The 21,195-nt window shown below is 42.1% G+C and overlaps 1 protein-coding gene across 3 annotated transcripts in view; it reads left to right on the top strand.

Annotated features, from left to right (window-relative positions):
• The window catches only part of AZI2 (5-azacytidine induced 2), a 173,782-nt gene that overhangs the window by 46,834 nt on the left and 105,753 nt on the right, over positions 1-21,195 (top strand). For all 3 annotated transcript variants that reach the window (XM_085630561.1, XM_085630562.1, XM_085630560.1), the window contains exon 3: positions 792-1,015. In XM_085630561.1, coding sequence (XP_085486687.1) covers positions 797-1,015 — 219 coding nt within the window. In that variant the 5' untranslated portion in view covers positions 792-796. The remainder of the gene's footprint in view (positions 1-791; positions 1,016-21,195) is intronic.

Below are 21,195 nucleotides of genomic sequence, written 5' to 3'. Positions count from 1 at the left end.
TTTCCAAAAATAAACTCCTTCCTTGAGGGTATGTTTTTTTTTTTTTTTTTTTTTTTGAACGTTTTTTGTAAGTGCCCCTCTCTAATGAGGGAGACACGCCAAACTTTTAAATGGCTTTGTGTAAACTGCCATGACAATGGTTCATACAAACCCATAGGGTTCACCGCAGGGTCGGTGGTAAACTCAAAATTTGGCTTGCAGAGTAAAGGTAGGGTAGCGGACGTAAAGTTAACTGTCACCCTGACTACCTTTACCCTGTTCCAAACTCTAAATCTGGCCCAGAGTCTACATATGACAAACTCTAAGGTTTTAGGAGTAGAGGTGAGTAAAATGTTCATAGTACTGTGGTACAAGCTTAATTAGGCTACACTGGACAAAGGGCTTGAGAATTGAGAGGGTATGGAAGAATGGTATGTAAAATAATGTACTTTTTGTTCATTCTTGTGACGTGTTAGTTCCATATAAATATGTAGTATAAAACATGTTAAATACATTCAAAGGTTTCTTATACCACGACTTAAGGATCCATCTACCGTACTATTACTATGGGAATCCTAGGTGAAATTTACCTTATAATGTCAGTTGGTGGGAAACTATCCCATTTGAACTCTATGTTGTCATTGTCACAAAGGGTGGAAAGCTATTCTGAAAGTAAGATACAATGAAAGGTAGGTGTATTTAAACGTTTTCCCAGGTTTTTTTTTAACCTTAAAGCTACTTTTTTGATTTCCTGCGTGAAAATTTGTCAAGTAAGAATATGCTCTTTACATACATCTTTCTTTCTAAAACAGCTGCCATGGACTTAGATGATGACTTCTTTATTTTGGACCGTGAGAAAGCGGAGAACACTAGGAAGCGGAATAAGGACGTCCCACTTTCTTCATTTTCAGGAGATGAGTCGGTTGCATCACGCTTTGCACTTGTCACGGCATATGAAGATATCAAGCAACGGCTTAAGGAGTCTGAAAAGGAGAACTCTTTTCTTAAGAAAAGAGTAAGGCTGCTAGAAGACCAGGTAACCTACATTATATGAGGCACATACAATCTTCACTTGTTAAGAAGAGAATTGTACTGTCTGAGATTCTTTATGCTCGCGGAGCATTACAGAGTGTAGTTTGGGTGTAGCACCTGATGCCAGAGAGTTTGATTTGCATTCTGGGTGAGTGCTATCAAGTAACCTCATTGCAAAATGTAAATTGACTAGAAAAATATTTAGACTCCAGTAGCTACTCGTTCTTTTAATTCTGTCATATGGAAATGATAAGTCAGTTTGCCATTTTGCGTGGTAAAAAGCTCAATATTTTAGTAGTTTCCATGCTTGTAGCTCAAACTTGCTTCATAATGGTTTTCTTAACATAAGAGGCACAGTGCCTTTTAATTTTATTTCTGCATCTGCTCGGCAAGCTGGATGAAAAATGTCAGGTGTGTGCTGCGATTTGCATCTGTGGACAAATGCAAAATGTCCAGCCTTAATTCTGAGGTGTACTGAGGAACCAGTTTAAATCTTTGACAATCCACAGTTCTATCAATATCTACTCTCACTCTTCTGACGAGTCGGGGAAGACTCCAAAGATTGAGGAGATGAACGAGGAACCTTATTTTATATTTCTCTCTCGCCCATTGAACTCATTCGTACTACTGACTGCCATGATTTTACACACTTGAGATCCTGGCCATGGATCATTTTGATTTGAGTAGGACGCCGCAGGATGTACTGATTCTAGTTGTCATCTTGTCTGTGTCGGGTGCAGGTCTTCAGGGCCTTACAATGTTAAAGTTTAACTATTGAAGGAGAAAGTATTACGTGTGTTTTCTTGGCCAAATCTTCTTTGTTCAAGGGCCTTTTATTTTTGGGGAATGTAATGTAGAGGGTCGTAAATTCACAGTGAGACTCACCACAGGTTTATCTTGGACAAGGTATAATGAATAAGTGCCTGGATTCGGGATGGGTCGTCTGTTTTAAAAAAAAAAAAAAAAATACTTTAATCTACTTAAGATGCTATATTCCCTTTACCTGTTGACCCACAGCAATGTTCAAAGCTGTTGAGACCAGTTCATTCCTCAGCACTGTTTGGGATGCTAAAAGCATTCCTTGTGTGAATTGGTGGACCAGTAAATGGAACACCTTCTTTTGGGGGGAGGAGAGAAGAATATTTTCATGAAATTCTTAAAGAAGGCATGTTTTCATAGGGCTACATCACGCATGAAAACGGAAAATCTGGACCTCCCTGCACATTGCTTCTGTCATGGTCTTTTAATGAGGAGGTCTTCATCGTTCTGGCTTGCATTGCTCACGCCTCGGGAACAACAAGGACCCTGAATTTACCCTTTTTCCTTTGGATTTTATGCTAATGAGAAGAGAGTGCAAAAATTTTTAAATTTGGGTGGATAAATTGCTTAAAGAATAAAAGTGACGTGCCTAGCAACGTACTGAGAATCGGCCAGCAGCTGAGTACGTATCCCATACCTGAAGAGGTACTTGCAGCACTCCTGTTATCAAAAATAGAAACCCATACCTTTTGTACTAACAAAGATCAGTGAGAGAAAAAAGGAAACTCTGTATCGTGCATGTTAACTGCAAGGGTCTTTAGACACTACAGCTCTTGACTGCGATGCAGCTTTAGATGAGCAGTGCCTTTCAGGATTGTTTAAAACCTGCCATCAAGAAATGCCTAGAAAGAAGGTGCCTATCTGCGTTACATAGAAGCCTGGGTCGTGATGGGGAGATCAGTTGATACTTCTGTAAGTGCAGTAGGGTAGGTTGTATTGAGCTCAACGGAGAGATGAAGGACTAGTGTTGTGCCAGCATTTGAAGGATGTATACTGAAATGGGCTGTCATGTAAACCCCTAAGATCCTCGAGCAATCAATCTAGTAAAACAACATGAGTTCATTGTGGCATTATTCATCATATAAAATATAGTATTCGTAATCTATTCATGTTGCATTGCAACAAAAACAATCCTGTAATATTACATTAAGCCATACAGAGGACTTCCCAATCAAGTCGTTCAATATTCTTTTTCAGTGAAAAAACTTAAAAGCCTTGAAGTTTTCACACATTGTAGGAGGAGGCACAGAAAAGTCAAAAGGCCAATGTAGAGCAGGTTGTAGTGTTACAGATTCAATCAGAAGGATACAATCGCCCGACTCTTTACAAAGTTAAACTAATATAGTTGCCTGAAACATCAATGGCATTTCAACCCTACAAAAATGGTGGTGACCTTTCAGCAAAATATATATTTGGGGAAGTAATGGAAGAGGCAGGGCTAGAACGATTCCTCATTCTTGGAATAGGAGTAATTTATTTATTGTGGTTTGTAGAGCAAGCCATCCAGCATAAGGCGTCATGGCGCAAAACTTACCAGGTTGCGAAACAGTGAAGATTGGAAGCCAAGACTTGCAGTGAAGAGTGGGGGCATAGCCAGGTCTTGAGTGTCTTTCTGAACTTGAAAGGTGGAGTTAGACCTCTTATAAAAGGTGTGAGCGCATACATTCCAGTGTGTGGCTGTAGCAGCTGAAAAGTTCTGCCACCAGTGGAATCTCACCTGCACTGAGGCACAGTGACCAGGAAAGAGTTTTTCGAGTGAATGTGGTTTGGGCTGTTCAGCGAATACAGCTGGGCAAGAGGAGAAGGCCAAGGATGAAAAAAGGCCTTCTGACCTAAGCAGAGAGATTTGAAAAGAACGGTTTCACATGCAGCCAATGCTGATGAAATGGGATCAGATCTCTTGAGGTTGAGCACTAGTCTGGCTGCAGAATGTCGAACTAGCAGAATTTTATGTAGCACCTTGGCAGGTAAATCAGAGTAAATGGCATTATAGTTGTCTAGCCAAGTGGCATTAACTGTTTTTACAGGTGTACCTTGTGGGTAAATGTAACTAAATGAAGAGTACACTAAGGAGTGTGGAGTTGAAAAAAGCATGACCTAACCACCTCTTTAATGTGGTTTGATAATGACAGGCGAATGTCAGACTTCACACCCACATTTTTAGCACAAGTTACTGGAGCAGGTTTCTTGCTAAGCATCGAGGTCAGAAGGGAAGTTCCCAGACTGAAGTGGATCTGTAAATGGAGGGGGATCACAGCCTCTTCTCCCATTTAACTTCAGTTTATGGCTACACATCCGTGTGTCCAATGAACGAAGGCAATTGTATAGGCATGGGCATTCTGACGTGGGTCCCCAGTGATTTGGAGGATAATTTGAGTGTCCTCCACATACATAAATTGGTGAAAACTGAAGAATTTGATAAGAAATATCAGCGGGGCTGTGTAAAGTTTTAACAGCCATGGTGACAGCACAGATCTTTGACTGGCTGCATAGTAGTTGCAGTTTCCAACAAGAACTGAGCAAGCGAGAGCGAAACTTGTCTGTCGGATAGAAAATTCAAAAACCAGATGAGAGCACTGCCCTTGAATCCAAAGGCTTCCAGGTGACTTGGGAGCAACTGATGATCGATTGTATCAAAGGCTCCAGAGAGTTTGAACAAAATCAAGGCTGCAGAGCCGTTTCAGTCTGTGCAAAGTTTGAGCTTATCCAGGGCAGCTGTTGCTATCTATGGCTGCCGTCTCAGAAACCGACCTGCATAGGATGTAAAAGACTATGGCACTTGTTGAACCCAGAAAATTGGTCGAAAAACCATACACTCCAGGAGTTTGTCTAGATAAGGAGATTGAGAAACAGGTCTGTACTTGACTAAATTCTCAGGATCAAGAATTTTTTTTAGTTTTTTTATTTGAAGCAGTAGGACACAGGCTTGATTGGCTAGTGCTGGACATTAAACTGGAATTAATGATGGCCTTTTTGTGTATGTTGGCTAGAAAGATATCGGTTGTGGAACTGGTTGGCTTATTACACTTACCTTATAAAGTCCAAGCATTCACTAATGAAGAGTGCGATAAATGTGTTTAATTTCTGACACCGGTGGAATACTGTCAACAGGTAATGGCAGATAATCAGTGTGGTTTTTGAGGAGAGCACACTGATGGGTATGGTTTTGGACTCTAAATGATCACCAATGTGATTGCCTCTATCTAATATGGCTGGGAACTGAGCTACAGTAGGGTGGATCTCATGTGCTGAATGGTAGCAAAGCTAGCCACAGAGGTGTATGGGGCTGAAATAATTTCTAATCAAAGTACGTAGCTTTTCTGTTATCGATTGTTCTTTCATAATTGTAATTAGACATTTGCCACTAACACTTGGCTTCTACGGAGTAATTGCTTTGCCAATATCTCTCTGATTCTAAGCAAGCTATAGCTTGTCCAGATCATTATTGAATCATCTATTGTTAGATTTAAACTTTGTGTCGTCTGGACCTACAAGACGCTAATTCATTTAATGTAGTGATTAGCTGATCATTATAACTTTCAAAGGGCAAGTTTGCTCTATAGTCTTCAGTACAGAGCAACGCTGCAACTTGGAAGACCCGTCATCTATCGACAGTTTGCATCAATTGCGCAATTCAACCGAGATCAGAATGTTTACTTTAGCTGAGGCCAGTTTGTTGAGAAAGAAGATAATTCAATACTATTGGGTGTTTGGCCATAATGTATAAATAAATTCCATTCTTACTGGGCTGGATCTTGATTAAGGCTTTTGAGGGCCACATGTATTTTGGTGTATACTTTACTACAGAGACCGCCCTCTCACCTCCCTTAGCAAAAGGCGGAGATACTAAAGTAGCCCTGAGGTACTAGGTCTTTTGTAATAGTACAACTATCCTCTTTCTCTAGATTCAAATATATCTTCACGATTTTTTAATTGCCAAGCGCATATTAATCAACATTATCGTCAAAGACTGAAGAAGATTGGGAACCAACAAGAGCAGATGGCTTCTTTAATGTTTTGGCTGAATAATCTATAGCTTTATTGTTCTGGGAAAAAAGTTGGCCAAGCAATAGCAGTACTTGTTTGGAAACTGCATTAAGGACACAGTCCAATGTTGAAAGTTAGCACAGCCGTTCAAGACTCTGTTTGAAATGATTCACTTACCATTCGCTTCCCAAGTGTGCAGTGTTCCTGACTTCTGGCCACAGATGGGTAAAGGCCGGAGCAGCCTGATTTGCCTTCAGTGCACCTTCGAAATTCAATTTGATCAGTGTCAATATTATATACTGCTCTATGCATGAGGAATGAATCCGGGAAGCCTTGAGCAAGCGCTTCACTGCTAAAGTCTGTGTGTCAGCTGGACATTATCCTAGACAGTATATAGTGTGGATGCTAACTGTTGCAGACGAACTCCAGCGTGAGCAGTTGCAGTGCAGCACATATAAAAAAAAAATCATGACTCATTCATTATGCACTTTGCAACGTTTGAATTCTTCACCTTTTTTGTTTGATGTATCCAATTAATCAATTTCTGAAAACCTGGACTCATTCTGTACCTGCCTCTTATTACTTCTTGGAATAACTCATTTTGCTGAACGCTCACGCTTTTGAGATCGAGCCTAGCGGCAGCGCGCATGCACTACTCGCTCTGTATGACTGGTGTAGTAGAGTATGGGAGAGAAGTTGTGCCCACTCTCCTCTCATATTTTTCATTGGCTTGTGTCATTCTTTCGTAAATGCTGCCTTCGGATTCGTTAATAGGCTCGTTAGTTCCTCCTTAGTACGGCCTTGTCTTCATTTGTACCCTCCCATGGCGACTGGCACTTTTACTTCGGTTGTTACACGGGACCTGTTATTTAGTCTCTAAGCACTATTTACTTTATTGAGTTTCTCTTACTGCAGGCCGGACATGCGCTGCTTCAGCTGACACCGCGTGTGTTTTTTTTTTTAAAGCAGCACGGCCGTCCCTGTAACACGGGCGTCTGCTTTCAGTCACTTTAACCCAGCATTATCTCGTGTCTGTTTCAACCCCCCCTCAAGTAAAATGGATTTAGAAATGATTAGCAAATTAAGTCCTGTGAATTCCAGGTAGCACATAATCCTGTGCTGATGGGCTGAATCTGACAACAGCACATCTGTGTTACATGTCATCTGTACTTAAGCCACCTGACGGATTATTTTCAATAGCCTGTTTTATTAACACCACCACCAATACTACCACTACCACTACCACCAATACCGCCACCACCACCTCCACCAATACCACCAATACTGCCACCATCACCATCTCCGATACCGCCAATACAACCAGTACCAACACCACATCCACCAATACCACCGCCAATGCAAAACCACCACCAATACCACACCACCAATACCACCACCACCAATACCACCACTAATCGCAATACCGCCACCAATAACACCACCACCACCAATACCACCACCACCAATAGCAATACCACCACCTCAGCGCCTCTCGTTCATTAGTAATAGCAGCACTGTACACGACCGGAGCTGCAGCTGATACCATCCCTCCCTCCATGCCTGCCATAAAGCACAGCCCGCCCTGCACCAGGAGGTGAAGCCAGGGCCCTACTACAGCTGGAGTGTTTTTTTATGAGGCCACTGATAGCAATGACATTACACCATGCCACACTGCACACTCGAATCACGAAGAGGGCAGGAAATAGTCCCCCCCCCCCCCTCCCCCCGCTTTTCTCCTGAGCCGCGACCGTGTAATCACAGAGCAAAAGTTGTTAAAACGCTTTGTTAGTGTTTATAGCTCAGATCATCTGCAACTCTCACTTCACACTTTGTGTCTGTGTAATTTACAACACTTACACATGTTCTTCACTGCACTATTTATCACTACTTTGAAGACGTCGCAGGCCGGTCTCTTCCTCTGATATTTACAATCTAACAAGCGGTCGAGAAGGCCCTTTATTGCAATGCAATAGGTCTTGCATTAGCAAGAGTTTAAGCTATTCGTATTGTAAATGACAATGCCTTTTATGTTTTAAAACCCAAAACATAAATGAAAGGCATTGTGATTTACAATGTCAACAGCTCAAACTCGCGTGAATGCGAGACTTATTGGATTGCAAATGGTTGTTGTTCATGTGATGACCCGTTAATTAGGTAGAACAACAAGATCAGTTGAACTATTTTTCTAGAGAAGGGCAGTTGGATACTTCTGATTCACTCTGTACCACCATCGCGACATGTTCGACATGTACTGTATACGCTTGTTCTACCTTCACCCACAACATGAACACTTGAGCACTTTGAACTTTATGTTTTTTTACTTAAAAAGAGTATTGATTGGCTTGGTGGAAACTGTATGTCTTCATGAAATAACACATTAATTGTTTTTGTTGCAATTGCCAAGAAAAATGAGTTGACTATAAATAACATATTGTTTGTGAAAAGTACCACCGTGAACCCTTGTTTTTAGAGCATTTGGACGCAAGGCATTTCAAACCAGACTCAGTTCTGGATTGCAGTAGTTTATGGCAGCACCCCAAACTAGAGCCCAGTGGGAAGAAGAGGATGCAGGAAGGATAGTATTTGACGTTTCTTAGTTGTGGCAGCTGCAGGTTAGAGCACCCATCTATTGGCAGGGGCTAAATGACATCTGGGCGCCTAGAATCCTATCCAGCTTTTTTACCTTGCTAAAGAGAGAAGTTGTAGATTAAGCAGCAGCACAGTGAGGCTTCCTTGATGGCTCTTTTGTAATTGAACGTGATGACCCCGGTTTCATGGTGTAAAGTTTGAGAGCTGTTGTGTATAACAGTCACAAATAAAGAAAATGCACATTTGCAAAGATTTTTTAAATATGCTTTTCAAAAAGGAACCGTAGCAGTTTAAAAATGTTTTCCGGGATCCAGCTCATGCATAGACATTCTACTGCTTAGGAATTCAGAGACCATAGCAATAAAGGAGAATGTTGTTCAAACATGAATTGTACACCTTGCAGATGTCCTGTAAAGGTACATTTGCAACAAATGGGGCAGGTTTTGTCTGTTCTGGAGTTCGTATTGAGTGTTTATTGGCTGGTAGCATGCGTATGCTGTTTTACTAAATAAACTTGCTTAAGACAAAGCTTTACCATATTCCGAATGGCCCAATGTTATGAATACGTGTCAGGGGACTTTGATGGAGGATGCTAGACCTCAGTTGCACTGGTGCCTTTGCATGTGTTATGTTTTTTGCTTCAATGTTTAATGTTTTGTTTCTCTTTTTCTGTACTATTGTGAATTTGGTAGAAAGTGTGTGCGTTGTTGTCTCTGTCTCGCTATTCAGTTTTGCAGTTGCTTGGATGAGCTGTCTGTCCAGGGTAGATTTTGGTGGTAGGGAGGCATGGACTTTGTGTATTAAATGTGCTTACTTACCCATGATGATAAATTGTAATTGCTGATTTATGGCTTTTATGCCTTTCTTGTTTAGGAAGTGCATGCTGTTTTAACTGCCTTAGTTTATTGGCAATCGGCAGCACTATTCACCAATTGTGGTTGCACATTTAATTTGCTGTCACGCTAACATATTGGGATTACAGATTTTTTTTTTCCTGAAATGTAAAACCATGTGTGCACATTTGCTTTCTTTTATTGTGCAACAAAAATGCTGGTCCTTCGCCAAAATATCTATTATTCACTATTTTCCTAACCATGCCTTTAAAGTAGACCCAGGTGAAATTTTTGTCATGCTGGCATAATCTTGCATAATTTCTGCCATTTTGCGTGTCCTGTCTGAAATCACGCATCATTGTATAGTTTCACATGTATTCGGATAAAAATCCTATAGCAGGCTCACAGCAACAATTCAAAGCAATAGAATGCAAGATGCTGTTTCCAGCATTTGTGTTCTTGTGTGAAATGCATACTTGTGTCCAAAGTATTTTATGCCAAAATGGAGCGTTGAATGCCAGCTTGGCATTTTGCATAACTTCTCCTAATATTTGTGTAATTCCTCAAAAGTAAATTATGCAAATTTGGCACACCCCTACTTTTAAATTCACTTTTTATAGCAAAACTTTTGTCCTGACTCTTTCTGTGGAAGGTGCTGTTTAACCCTGCTAGCTGGGAGAGATCTGTAAAAGGACCTAACTCCAAGCTTCCATATTGTTATGGCACACAATGTTTCTTTATTATGGAATTGTCTTTCTAGAATAGCTGGCTATATCTTCTACTTGCAAAAAGCCATTTGCATTGGCTTTGCCAATGGTTGTGACCTTTTGCAAAAAGGATGATATTGCCTGTCTACCACTCTTCATTGTTGTTGGCTTGCCTGTCTACCACTCTTCATTGTTGTTGGCTTTATTTCGGATTGCTTCCTCGTGTAATTGGTCTGGATCATGCTGTCATTTAATGTGGTTTTATTTTATGATTACAGATAGCATGTGTACCGAGTAGTATTAGTGTGCTTTACGTCTTGGCCAGCATAAAAACATAGGTGCAAAAACATTCTAGAGAAATATACTGGTTGTATTGTGAGTGAACAGGAACTGTTGTTGAAAGCAGGAGACTGAGTATTAGACTAGCGGACATTTGGCACAAACAGTAGAAGGGTGGGTTTAAAGAGTATACAGATCTAGTTTAAATGCATGCTATAAAAAGTGTTTTAATCTACTTCTGAATTACAGGAGGGTGGGTTCTGGTCTCATATCAAATGGCAGCCTCTGAAGGCTCCATTTGTCTGTTGATATGTATGGTTTAGCATTTTTGTATATCGTATCCACCTCTGTGTAAGTGCACCTTGTTTATTTTTTTTAATGGTGGTCTTTCTCTGGACTGGGACCACTTTTTCACAGGAATAACTTTGTTAATACATGTAAAGAGACCTCATAATCGCCAGTTATCGTCTGCCTTGGTTTTTGGGCAGAATTGAATGTATCAGAAATGCCAAACATTTCGATGTCGCAGGTCCCATTAATCTGAATCACCTGTGTTCAAGGACTACGTTTATTTTAGCAACATTTAAGGGTCCGAAGCATCAACATGGGGCCCAACCTGGGAAAACAAATCGTATGTAATATTCATGATGGTTGATCAAAGTTAAAGGTGTCCCAGGTCATTTGTTGCAATCAAGAAAATTGGAAAGGAGCTTATGTTTATCCTTCTTTATTTTTACATTCTAACATTGAACTTACTGTGGCTTACCTGTGCTTCTTTATAATGTTATTGGCTGAAGCCTAATCTCTTTAAAGTGGGCACTATATAGTTGATAAAACGTGTGTCGCCACCTCTTGGCATTTGTAATCTTGGGCCTTTTCGCAGTTCAAGTTACGCTAAGGTGGAAAACAGCCAGCTCTACAGCTAAAATATTAATAATGGTGCTGGTTCCTTGATGACACACCATTGTGGTGTGTGTGGGCTCCATTGTGGCACGTGATCTGAATGCCGCCCCCCCCTTTATGCCACGAATTAGCACTTTTGTGCCATGCCCTGCATTAACTTCAGGCAGGGACATCCAATTGTGATGAATGCCCAAAATGTCCTACTAATTCAATCAGTCAATCAAATGACAATAAAGTGCACAACCGCTTCAAGAGACTCATCCCGGTGCTCTAGCAGACCGTATAAGACATGCCAATGTAACGGTAGACTAAACTGAGTTTAATCGCCAGGTTTTAAGTTTCCCTTTAAAGGCAGACAGAGATTCAACCTGCTGTAGTTTGAAAGGAGATTATTCCATAGTTTTGCCGTCTGCACAGTAAAGGAACTGCCGCCACGACGGGACGTCAAGAAGTTTGGGATCCGCAGGAGGTGACTATTGTTGGGTCTAAGTGCCCTCTTTTGAGTGTATGGAGACAGTCTATTCAACAGAACTAATCCCACTAATTATCACCAGTATGCCCGGGGCAGCGTTATTGAATGGGTCGACACCTTCACGTTATGGACAGCCCACCATATGCCAGGTTGAAACTCCATTATGCCATGGTTGCACTACAAAAGTCCGAGATAATCCCAGACTAGCTGATGCCTGACTCAATATCCTAAGGGTCACTGATGGGTGATAATACGAAGTTGGAAGAGACACTGACACACTTGAATACATATAGACACACACTCGCACCTGCAGGCACTCACGCAAACACGCATGTAGACACATGCACACAGACCTTAATCTGCACACACACCATAGACCACCTTCTCTCCCAACTCACCGATTTCATTAGTGCTTTTTTAGATCTTGGCTACTGGTATCTTTACCTGTCTTTAGACCTGCTGTTTCCAATGCATAAAACATACTCGGAGTTGGCTTTGGGTCAGTCCCTTGCTCTTATGGCTTTGTTGTTTTTTTTGGTTGTCTTCTCTTGACTCCGTGGGTTCCTCGCTATTTTTAGGTTGAGCGTCCGCGCGTATGCAAGACCTGTTGTATTCACAGTAAGAGTGTAATCCCCGCCTGCTACTTACCATAAGTTGATTTTTGCGTCCCTCTGCTTTGCTGACTCCTCATTGGTTGGTGCTCCCCATACATCATTTCTGGTTTTCTGTTGGGAGCACCAGCCAGCTACAGTTTCCTCACTCTGTAAGCGTTTGTGTCCCTTTTGGGACAACTTCATTCATGTCCATTCCGGCTTGTGTTACAATGTGAGTTCCGCACAATGGTGCCCGCTTCACTGGCCTCCGCTCTCATAACTTTCTATTTGATTCCTATCTATAACTTTTCTATCTGTATGGGCGCTGCACTTCATGTTTCAGCACGGCGCCCACTTTCATGTTAGTTTAGTAGCGCCCGCTTTCATGTCAGTTTAGTGGCACCCGCTTTCATGTCAGTTTAGTGCTTGTTCTTTTTTACGCCATATTTTAACTTTGACATACTCTGTGCCTGCTTTAACTTTTAATTGCGCCGCACCGGCTTTCACGTTTAAATCTGTGTGACGTCCACTTTCACTTTTACATACTAAGGGCAACAGGTGCCTTACATTTTATATTCTAAACACATCTGAGGCATTTGGGATTTAACTCTCGTTCCATTCAAAGATGGCGGTAAGCTTTGCTGCCTCTTAGACATTGCGCTTGCCTAGAAATCCTAGTTGCCCATATGATGCCGGAAGGGGAAGCGAGAACTGTGGGGTCCTTTCTTAACATTCTAAGTATTTCTGACTTGGCTCAGAGTTTGCAAGGCAACGGCATAGAACACCAGGACAACATATGTGGCAAAGGTGGTAGTTGGCTCTGGAATGGCAAACCTATATGATGACAAAACACCTGTATTGTAGACATGGACACTTCACCTTCGATCCACTGCGATGAAAGTACTTCTTAGTCTGACTAATACAACTGCTGGTCAGTCAAATGCTGAGTAGCCATAAAAAAGACTGATCAGCAAAGTGTGTCACTCAGTGTGTGCTCAAGTGCAGCGCTCCAATACCTTTGGGTCGAATTCGCTCTATATAAATCTGCAAAAAACAAAACACCTCTCTGATCACCCTTCTTCAATATGAAAGGACTTCTGATCACTCCTAATTTCTATTTCCTGACCTAAAAACAATAATTCAGGAACACTATGAAAATTAGAATCCGCAGGTCCCATAATGTATTTGGGCCTTTTATTCCTGCTGTACTCTGCTTTGTTTTTAAGTTACAGCTGTTAAATAGTGTGACTATTTGTTTCAAGGAGCTTGGGTACGCCCTTCGCTTTTAAAATCCAATAATTAAGTGTTCTAGGATGTATATACATCAATAGGAAAATCATAAATATCCCAATTTCTGGTCTGTAATACAACTTGTTAAATAATTAGCGGCAAAGCAATATTACTTAGTAGATTAGATGCAGTCCTGCTGTAGGTGCGCGCATGACGATTACTTGACTTCTCACACAATTACCGCATTGGCCTTCCGGGTTCCTTTTGCATGGCGGTCAATAAACTCACACAACAGCTGAATTTCTTTGCTGCTCTTTGCTGTGCATTTATCCCATGCATAAGCGTACCCATTTGCACATTTAAAGGTATGTAAGTGGAAATTGCTACTTCAGTACACAGGAACGCACCAATAGAGGATTCCAAAGCGTCGTGACTAGGCAAAGTTGAATTCAAATTATAAAATGTGCCATATTTATGAAATTTTACTTTAAATAGGGCAAATCTTTTGCATGAACAAGAAAGGAGTCCGAGACAGAATGCAAAATCCTCCGCTTTATAATTGACGCTTGCAGAAGAAGAAATTAACTTTAGTCGTTGCCTCCTTTTGTGTGGATTTTCTCATTTCATTTGTGCTTGATCCATACGAGTTATTTTCCTCACGGAATCTTTAATAGAAGCACGAATTTGCTTGTTTGAAGATCTATTTTTTATCTAGATTGTTTTTAACATTCCCACGTTCTGTTGTCCATCACGTTTTATGTTTTCAGTGTCGGACCATGTGACAGCAAGGCTAATTTTATGTTATTATATCAATTTAACATGTTCTAGTAACTAAAAACATAACTGTGACAAAATCTCATAACCGATTAACACAAATTAGAGATCCCCTATTCCACGTCCATAACATGTGATCTAAAATGCACTGCCTGAAAAATAGCATTCAAAACCTGGGGAACGATCAAGCAAGGAGTGCATTGCGGTCTGATTGAATACATAAGCAGAAAAGTACACATTCCTAAAGCCTGGAAAATATAAATTATTCTCCTTGAGCAAACAACACACATAATAAGTCCATGCACAGTACTGGTGAAACAGAACCTCTGCATCGTAGCATCAATGATTGCAGCACAAATTCCCTCCCTCAAAGTGCTTTCATGAATATATCAGACAGAGAGGCGCCCTTCACACAGCTCAAGCATAATTCTTCTCTGCAAGAAACAAATTCATCATAGCATGTGTTTTACTTTAGTTGTTGGGTGAATAACTCTCTACCTTGGAGAGAGGATCTTTTGCTACCCCTTATACTGATATATGCTTTCTGCACAAACAAGTACTTTATGTTTTCAAGTATGAAAAAAAAATCACCATTTTCTTTCAGATTACAAATCTATGCATGTTAAGAGCATTCAGTTTAATTAGTAAGGAAGATTTGAAGATGGATCACATTTTCTCAGATTTTCCTAAGTCACCGAAATGGACTTGGGAAATCAGCTCAAAGAAAGTTATGCTTCTGACAAATACCAGCCATCTGCATGATGAGATAGTAACACATAAATGAAGCAGGTAGACTCTGCTCATCTCACACGTGGCTGCAGGCCATGAAATACAATGATGTAACTGCAGACGCAGTCATACTGTGAGGTTCTTCGTAGGCTGACTTAATCGTGCAGTTTATGTTTTAGACGGTTTTCAAACAGTAAATGTATATTTTTTTTATTACTCATTCACTACTCGTATAGTTCTTGTTGCGAATACTTAACACATTCCTGGAACACCCAGTTTTGGACAAGAGGCTAAATATGTGAAGTAGGCACAAGGAGATTAATACATGTATTCACTGTTACATAACTACAGAACGTGCCGACTCTGAATTAAAGCCCATGTCTCTCTTGTTCACATTCAGCAACCCAGCCACAAGGCTGCATTTCATCACTACTTAGGCTCTCCCTCACTCCGAACTCCACCAGGTTCTGAATAAGGTTCATAGGCCAGTCTCCGGCCTGCATTGTGTTCTCTAAAGACCATTGGAAGTCAAAAGAGACTCTGGCTCCGAGAACTGCTAAAAAAGTGTTATTCTAGCCCTGTTCAAATTCTTACAGTACCTTAAGGGAGCTAGCTACCTGGTCAGCAATGACACAATAGATCTTAAACCCAAGCTGACATTATCAAGCCAAGCAATGCTTATTGTTATTGATGGTCAGTGATGCAAGACTGGCTAAAGGGAACTGCTTTATCTTTACACTGGATGGACCGACAGTGCAACCTCTACGAAGGAATACACCTTGATTGTTGGCAATTTGAAAACCGGCCCTTTTGCTTGTAGTCCCCGTTTTCTGTGGGGGACTTTGAAAATTGTCATTTAGCACAGTTAAATATCATATCTGGAAGTTTGGAGACCAATGAATCTGGATATTACGTGTGCAGGTTGAGGTTCTGTCTGCCAAAGACACGTGACGCATCTCTACTCATTTCAGGCATCTTGCAGCTTTGAACACAAATGACATCAGTTCTGTTTGTCAAATTTAAGATCTCTGCCTTGATCGAGTATTGCTCCAGTGTGAGTTGATCCTTTGCTTTTTGGTGTTTCACCATATTGCCTCAGGTTTGGGGCTAGTGCAAACCTATTTATTTTAGAAATTTATAAAGCGCTCAGCTACCCCCAACGGGGGTGTCCCGGCGCTGACAACGTGAGAATAAGAAGGTCAGGGAGGGAAAACTGAAGAAGAACGGAGAGGCTAGGGGCGAGAGAAGAACCAGGTCTTCAGTTTCCTTCGAAACAGAGGTTCAGATGTCAGAAATCTGAGTTCCACCGGTAGTTGATTCCATAGTCTGGAGGTGGCCACGGCAAAGGCCCTGCCACCCGTACGAGCCAGGCGGAACCGTGGGCAGTACATAAGGCGAAGATGGTTAGATCTCAGATCCCGCGTCGCCTGAGTCAACCTGAGTCTATGCATAAGATAAGCAGGCCCTCTGCCATTGAGAGCTCTGAAAGCAAGAACTAGAGCTTTAAACTGAATGCGATATTTCACTGGAAGCCAGTGTAGTTTGGCCAAATAAGGTGAAATCGAATGGCGGTAGGGAATGTTACAAATCAGCCTGGCAGCCGAATTCTGCACTGTCTGCAAACGATTGATGAGGTACTCTGGGGCCCCAACGTACATACTGTTAGCGTAGTCCAAGTGGGATGTTATTAAGGCATGGACTACAGTTCTGTGGGACTCAAGAGGCAAAAAAGGGATGATTTTTTTAATCATTCAGAGTTTTCCAAAACAGGATGATGAGACTTTGTTAATTTGGGTTTTGCAGGAAAGCGCTGTGTCAAATTGAAAGCCTAAATTGCGGGCGGCTTGAACTGGCGCCGGGGGAGGATTAAGTTCAGATGGCCACCAAATGTTGGGAGGGATTGCAGATTTCTGATTGAAAAAAAGAACCTCCGTTTTATCAGCATTCAATTTTAAGTTGTTAATAGACATCCAAGAGGCGATGTTAACCAGGCATTGGCGGAAATTAGCTAAGGAGCCTATTCACCCCTTTTCGAATATCAAGGTGGAAAGTTCCTTTGTTGTAACCGATTTAATAGTCAATTTCCAGACATCAACAGTGTTCAGGCTTAAGAGCTCCTGGTTAGCTTGGTGCCCAACGATAACTGTGTGTAATTGTATTCTGGTACATAAAGCATTTGCAATTTTGTTGGTGTAAATACAGGTTTTTTTATCGTCCTTCCACACCGACTGCCCCTGTTATGTATGGTATTACTCTTTTATTTATGGATGCTCCTTCATGCGCAAATTCATCGGCACACCATATAACTAACCTCCACTACATACCACTCCAAAACACAAAATACCATTCAACATATATACACTCTATAACACACAAACCCACTCCACGTAATTCCTGTACACTCAATACCACATAAATACTATCCACATAATTACACAGCACACAAACCAGAAAATTCCACTCCACAAATCCACCACACAATTCCATGCCACACAATTCCACCACTAATCCAATCCAACCTACAAAATTCCACTACACACCACATACATACACTCCATAACACATAAAACATTGCCATTTACAATGCCAGTAGCTCTCTAACTCTAAAAATGCGAGACCTATTGCATCTCCAATGCTTGTTGTGTTTGTCATGCACAGGAGCATTTCAGTCTTAAGAGTGTTCTGTTTGATGTTTGGATACGTTGTATGCTTTCACTGCTAACATTAGGAGACTTTTTTCTATTTTAAGTACTCCGTTGCTGTGTTTTTTTGCCTTGACTTTTCCTGTTTCTCCTGCGCCCTTTCCTCACTTCTCCGCTCCCTGTCCTGCTCCAGTCCGACTCTTTCATTTTTAGGTCTCGCCTGACCCAGCGCATGCGCTGGTCTGGCGAGACTTATTGAGAGGGCTCCAAAAAGTGCTACCAGGCCAGCCTAGAGGTACAGTGCATGTGCGCGGGGGCGCGCGCTGTGCTTGACCACGATTACTTTCACTTTCGTGGCCGCACGGCCGCTTTGATGTTTGATCGCGATCACTTTCGCGGCCGCTTGTTCTTTAAACGGTAGGTATTCTCCAGGATTCCGTTTCTCATGCGCGTTACTGAATTGCATTTTAACAATCGTTTGATTTCTAGACTTAAACAGGGGTTTCCTGTCTGATGATTTAGACTTGTTAGTGCTTTGGCAAATTTGTTCTCTGGGTCTGTCGTGTATGCCTTCGTGAACATCAATCCAGCTCCCTCTGTCCTGAGCCCAGTACTCCTTCTTTTGCATTGGTGAGTCAAGGGGCCACCTTTTCCTAGCACAACGTGGAGCTATGTGTCAAATCTTTCCATGGATCATGTGTGTTTCATCATGTACCTCCTGTTCAGGGATGTCAACAAGTGTAGAGAGCTTCCTGCATGCCCTCCTGTAGTCACTTTTGCAATCCTGTGCTCCAATGTTGCCCACAACCCCCTTCTGCTAGAGGACACGAGCACATGCTACTTCCTTAGTTCGGGTATCCCGATCAGCGCCTGTGATCATCACATGTCTTGCCGGCAGCCTCTGTTTCATCCCTCTCTCAGGCAGCCAGATACTGACATGTCAGACCCAGATTGTTCCCGGTACCTTTTTATAGCTGGGCGCTACTCTTCTGTTGATAGCGTGTGTGTCTCCGATTTTATTCACCTAGGTCCCAGGGCCTCTCGGCAGCTGACGTGCGCTTTTCTGATTTTCACCCTACAACGCTGCGGTATCTCTTCGGGGGACTCAAGGTAACTCTTCCGTGGGCCTCTTCTTATGCTGCGACCCTCACCCAGGGGGCCAGAGCGTCGTTCGTCCCCCCACACCACGGATTTCTCAAATGCTACGCGTTTCACCGCTTGTCCCTCAACGCTGCTCAAGCCGACCGCTCCACACCTTCTGCCTCCGGGATCGGCTCAGTCCGGACTGCTCTTCGAGCCGCGGTCGTCTCCTCAATTCTCTGCGCCGTCAGCTTTACTTCGAACTAGGTGGCGCTGTGTACGATCGTCAGCTGCCCCAGAGAGGTTAAGAGACGTGTGTCCTCGTCTGTCGCTGCTCCGTCCTGTCACAACAGTCGTTTCTGCATACCGGCAATGGCATGGATCCTCCTCAGGCCGCACTTTTTTTAGTCCGGGCCCTGCTTTGGTCCGCTACTCCTCTGCAGTCACCGCCGCGGCGATGTTGTGACCTCTAGATGCATCTCACCCTGCCACGGTGTTCTGTTAAGGATGGCTTCAATTAATGGATAAATATGTCGGATTATGGGGATTAGTGGCGGGGCGTATTTAAAATGCGTCTGCCATGTTGCCCTTGCTGGCCACGCCCCCTTCGACTCCATTTCATTTCAATGTATTTTATTTATTTTTACAATGGTTCAGCTGCAGCACAGTGCTGCAGAGTCGCTCACATCCTTATCCACACTTTATAGCATTTCTATTTTCTTTTTCACTTTTTAATTCCACTCTAAAATGGCTGTCTTCTTTATGAAATGATAAACTAAAAATTACCACCTACATCAGAACATGTGTGCAGCGCAACACTTGGGTGTGCATCGGTGAACATCCTGGAATGGGTTTTGTTCAAGATTTCCTTCCATGCATGTGCATACATCACACATGCAGATGGATGCAATTGGCAACGCCTATAACTAGGCTATATTGTGACCTATTGGATTTGCCAATGCTTGTTTTAGAAGACTTGCGTCTTTGGGACACATAACATGCACTGCAATTTTTATGTTTGGGAACTTCCTACATACTCAGTGACTGACAATGCCGTAAAATTGCAACATAGCCAATCATGTTAGGTAGTCCGTTAGAGTGAATGGTTGATTGCAGGCTTAACTCTGCAGTAACTTAGAGATGAGATTTACCAAAAACCTTGCGAGGGGGTAGACGGGGCAATTGGGCTAGATTGGGACTCAAAAGCTGCCCTTGCAAATGTAGTTATACCATCTGCTTACAGCACCGAACTAGTGAGTACAACAAGAAAATCGGACTACCTCAAAGGGTTTGGAGACTTCTCTGCCAATAAACACATTTTTGAAAATGTTGGGCAAATAGCAGTATTTCCAGCACCTTTCTCAGAGTATATTGACTAACACCACAAAAACAATACAAATGTAATAACAGCGAAGTACAAAAAGAGACCCTGCGTAAAAAATGGTGCTTTCCCACACATTCCTTCCTGCCATTATACTTCATTAACTACGGTCACATATTGTCATAGCATAAATGCGCCAATCAATCGAATATGAAAACGGTATCTCCATCACATCCTAACTTTACTATTTTCATTTTTTTAATGATCTTATTGATTTCATACAGTGTTGATACAACTGTCCAGAGTCCGGTGTGTTAACCTCTAGGGACTGATACACCCACGAAATTTTGTGACTAATTTTAATATTTTCAATTGCGTCAACTAGTGATGTTGAGGTGTGCCACATTGTTTTCGTATTGTTTTACACAGAGATATGTCGTCTTACATAACACTATGTTTGGGCAAGGGATGCTCCTCCGCTATGGCGGAGGAGCGTCGCCCCAATGCTGTTAAGCAGTGAGAAACATAAAATGATAATAAAATAGAGTTATCATTTTATGCTTCGTTTCCTGCTTTTACGGCGGGCATGGTAGGAGGGACTGCTCTGCCTTCCGAGACTGTTTGGTAGGCCCTCTCGGGCTGCCCAAACCACCCATGCAGGCTGCATTACAGCCTACATGGAGAACATGGCCACCCCTCCAGTCCCTGGCTGAGTGCCGTGTCACGGCGCTCCGACCAATCACAACGCTGCATTGCAGCGTTGCGATTGGCTTGGGGGAGGGAGCCTGGCTTCCTGTTCCTGTCTGTGTCGGAGGCAGGAGAGCAGGAGCAGAGAAGATGTGGTAAATGGCCTCAAGGTGAGGTGTTTATTTTTTATTTTATTTTTTAATTACGACCCCTTTTGTATGGAACTTTGTCAACCACCCATCTATGCAGAAATTGAGCTTCTTCAACTGTGTTCTGTAAAGATTTATCCACAATTGTTGACCACTGTTTTGTAGAAGTTTTTGATTCTAGATTAGCTGCGTAACAGTCACACAAACTATCATGATCTCTGGGCACGTGGTGTATGCACAATAGAGTGTACATCTAGCCTCCTTGGTGAGTGACTTCTTGTGCTGTCACTATTCAGATTACTAATTCTCCATATTTCTATCTCACAATTGCTAGTAAGCAGGGAACCTACCCTGATTTTTATAGTCCATGACCTGCTTGAGCATAGAACC

This window comes from Triturus cristatus, chromosome 10, assembly GCF_964204655.1.
Source record: "Triturus cristatus chromosome 10, aTriCri1.1, whole genome shotgun sequence".
Lineage (NCBI taxonomy): Eukaryota > Metazoa > Chordata > Amphibia > Caudata > Salamandridae > Triturus > Triturus cristatus.
The sequence above is the reverse complement of the archived record's forward strand: the minus strand, read 5'-3'. Positions and strand labels throughout refer to the sequence as shown.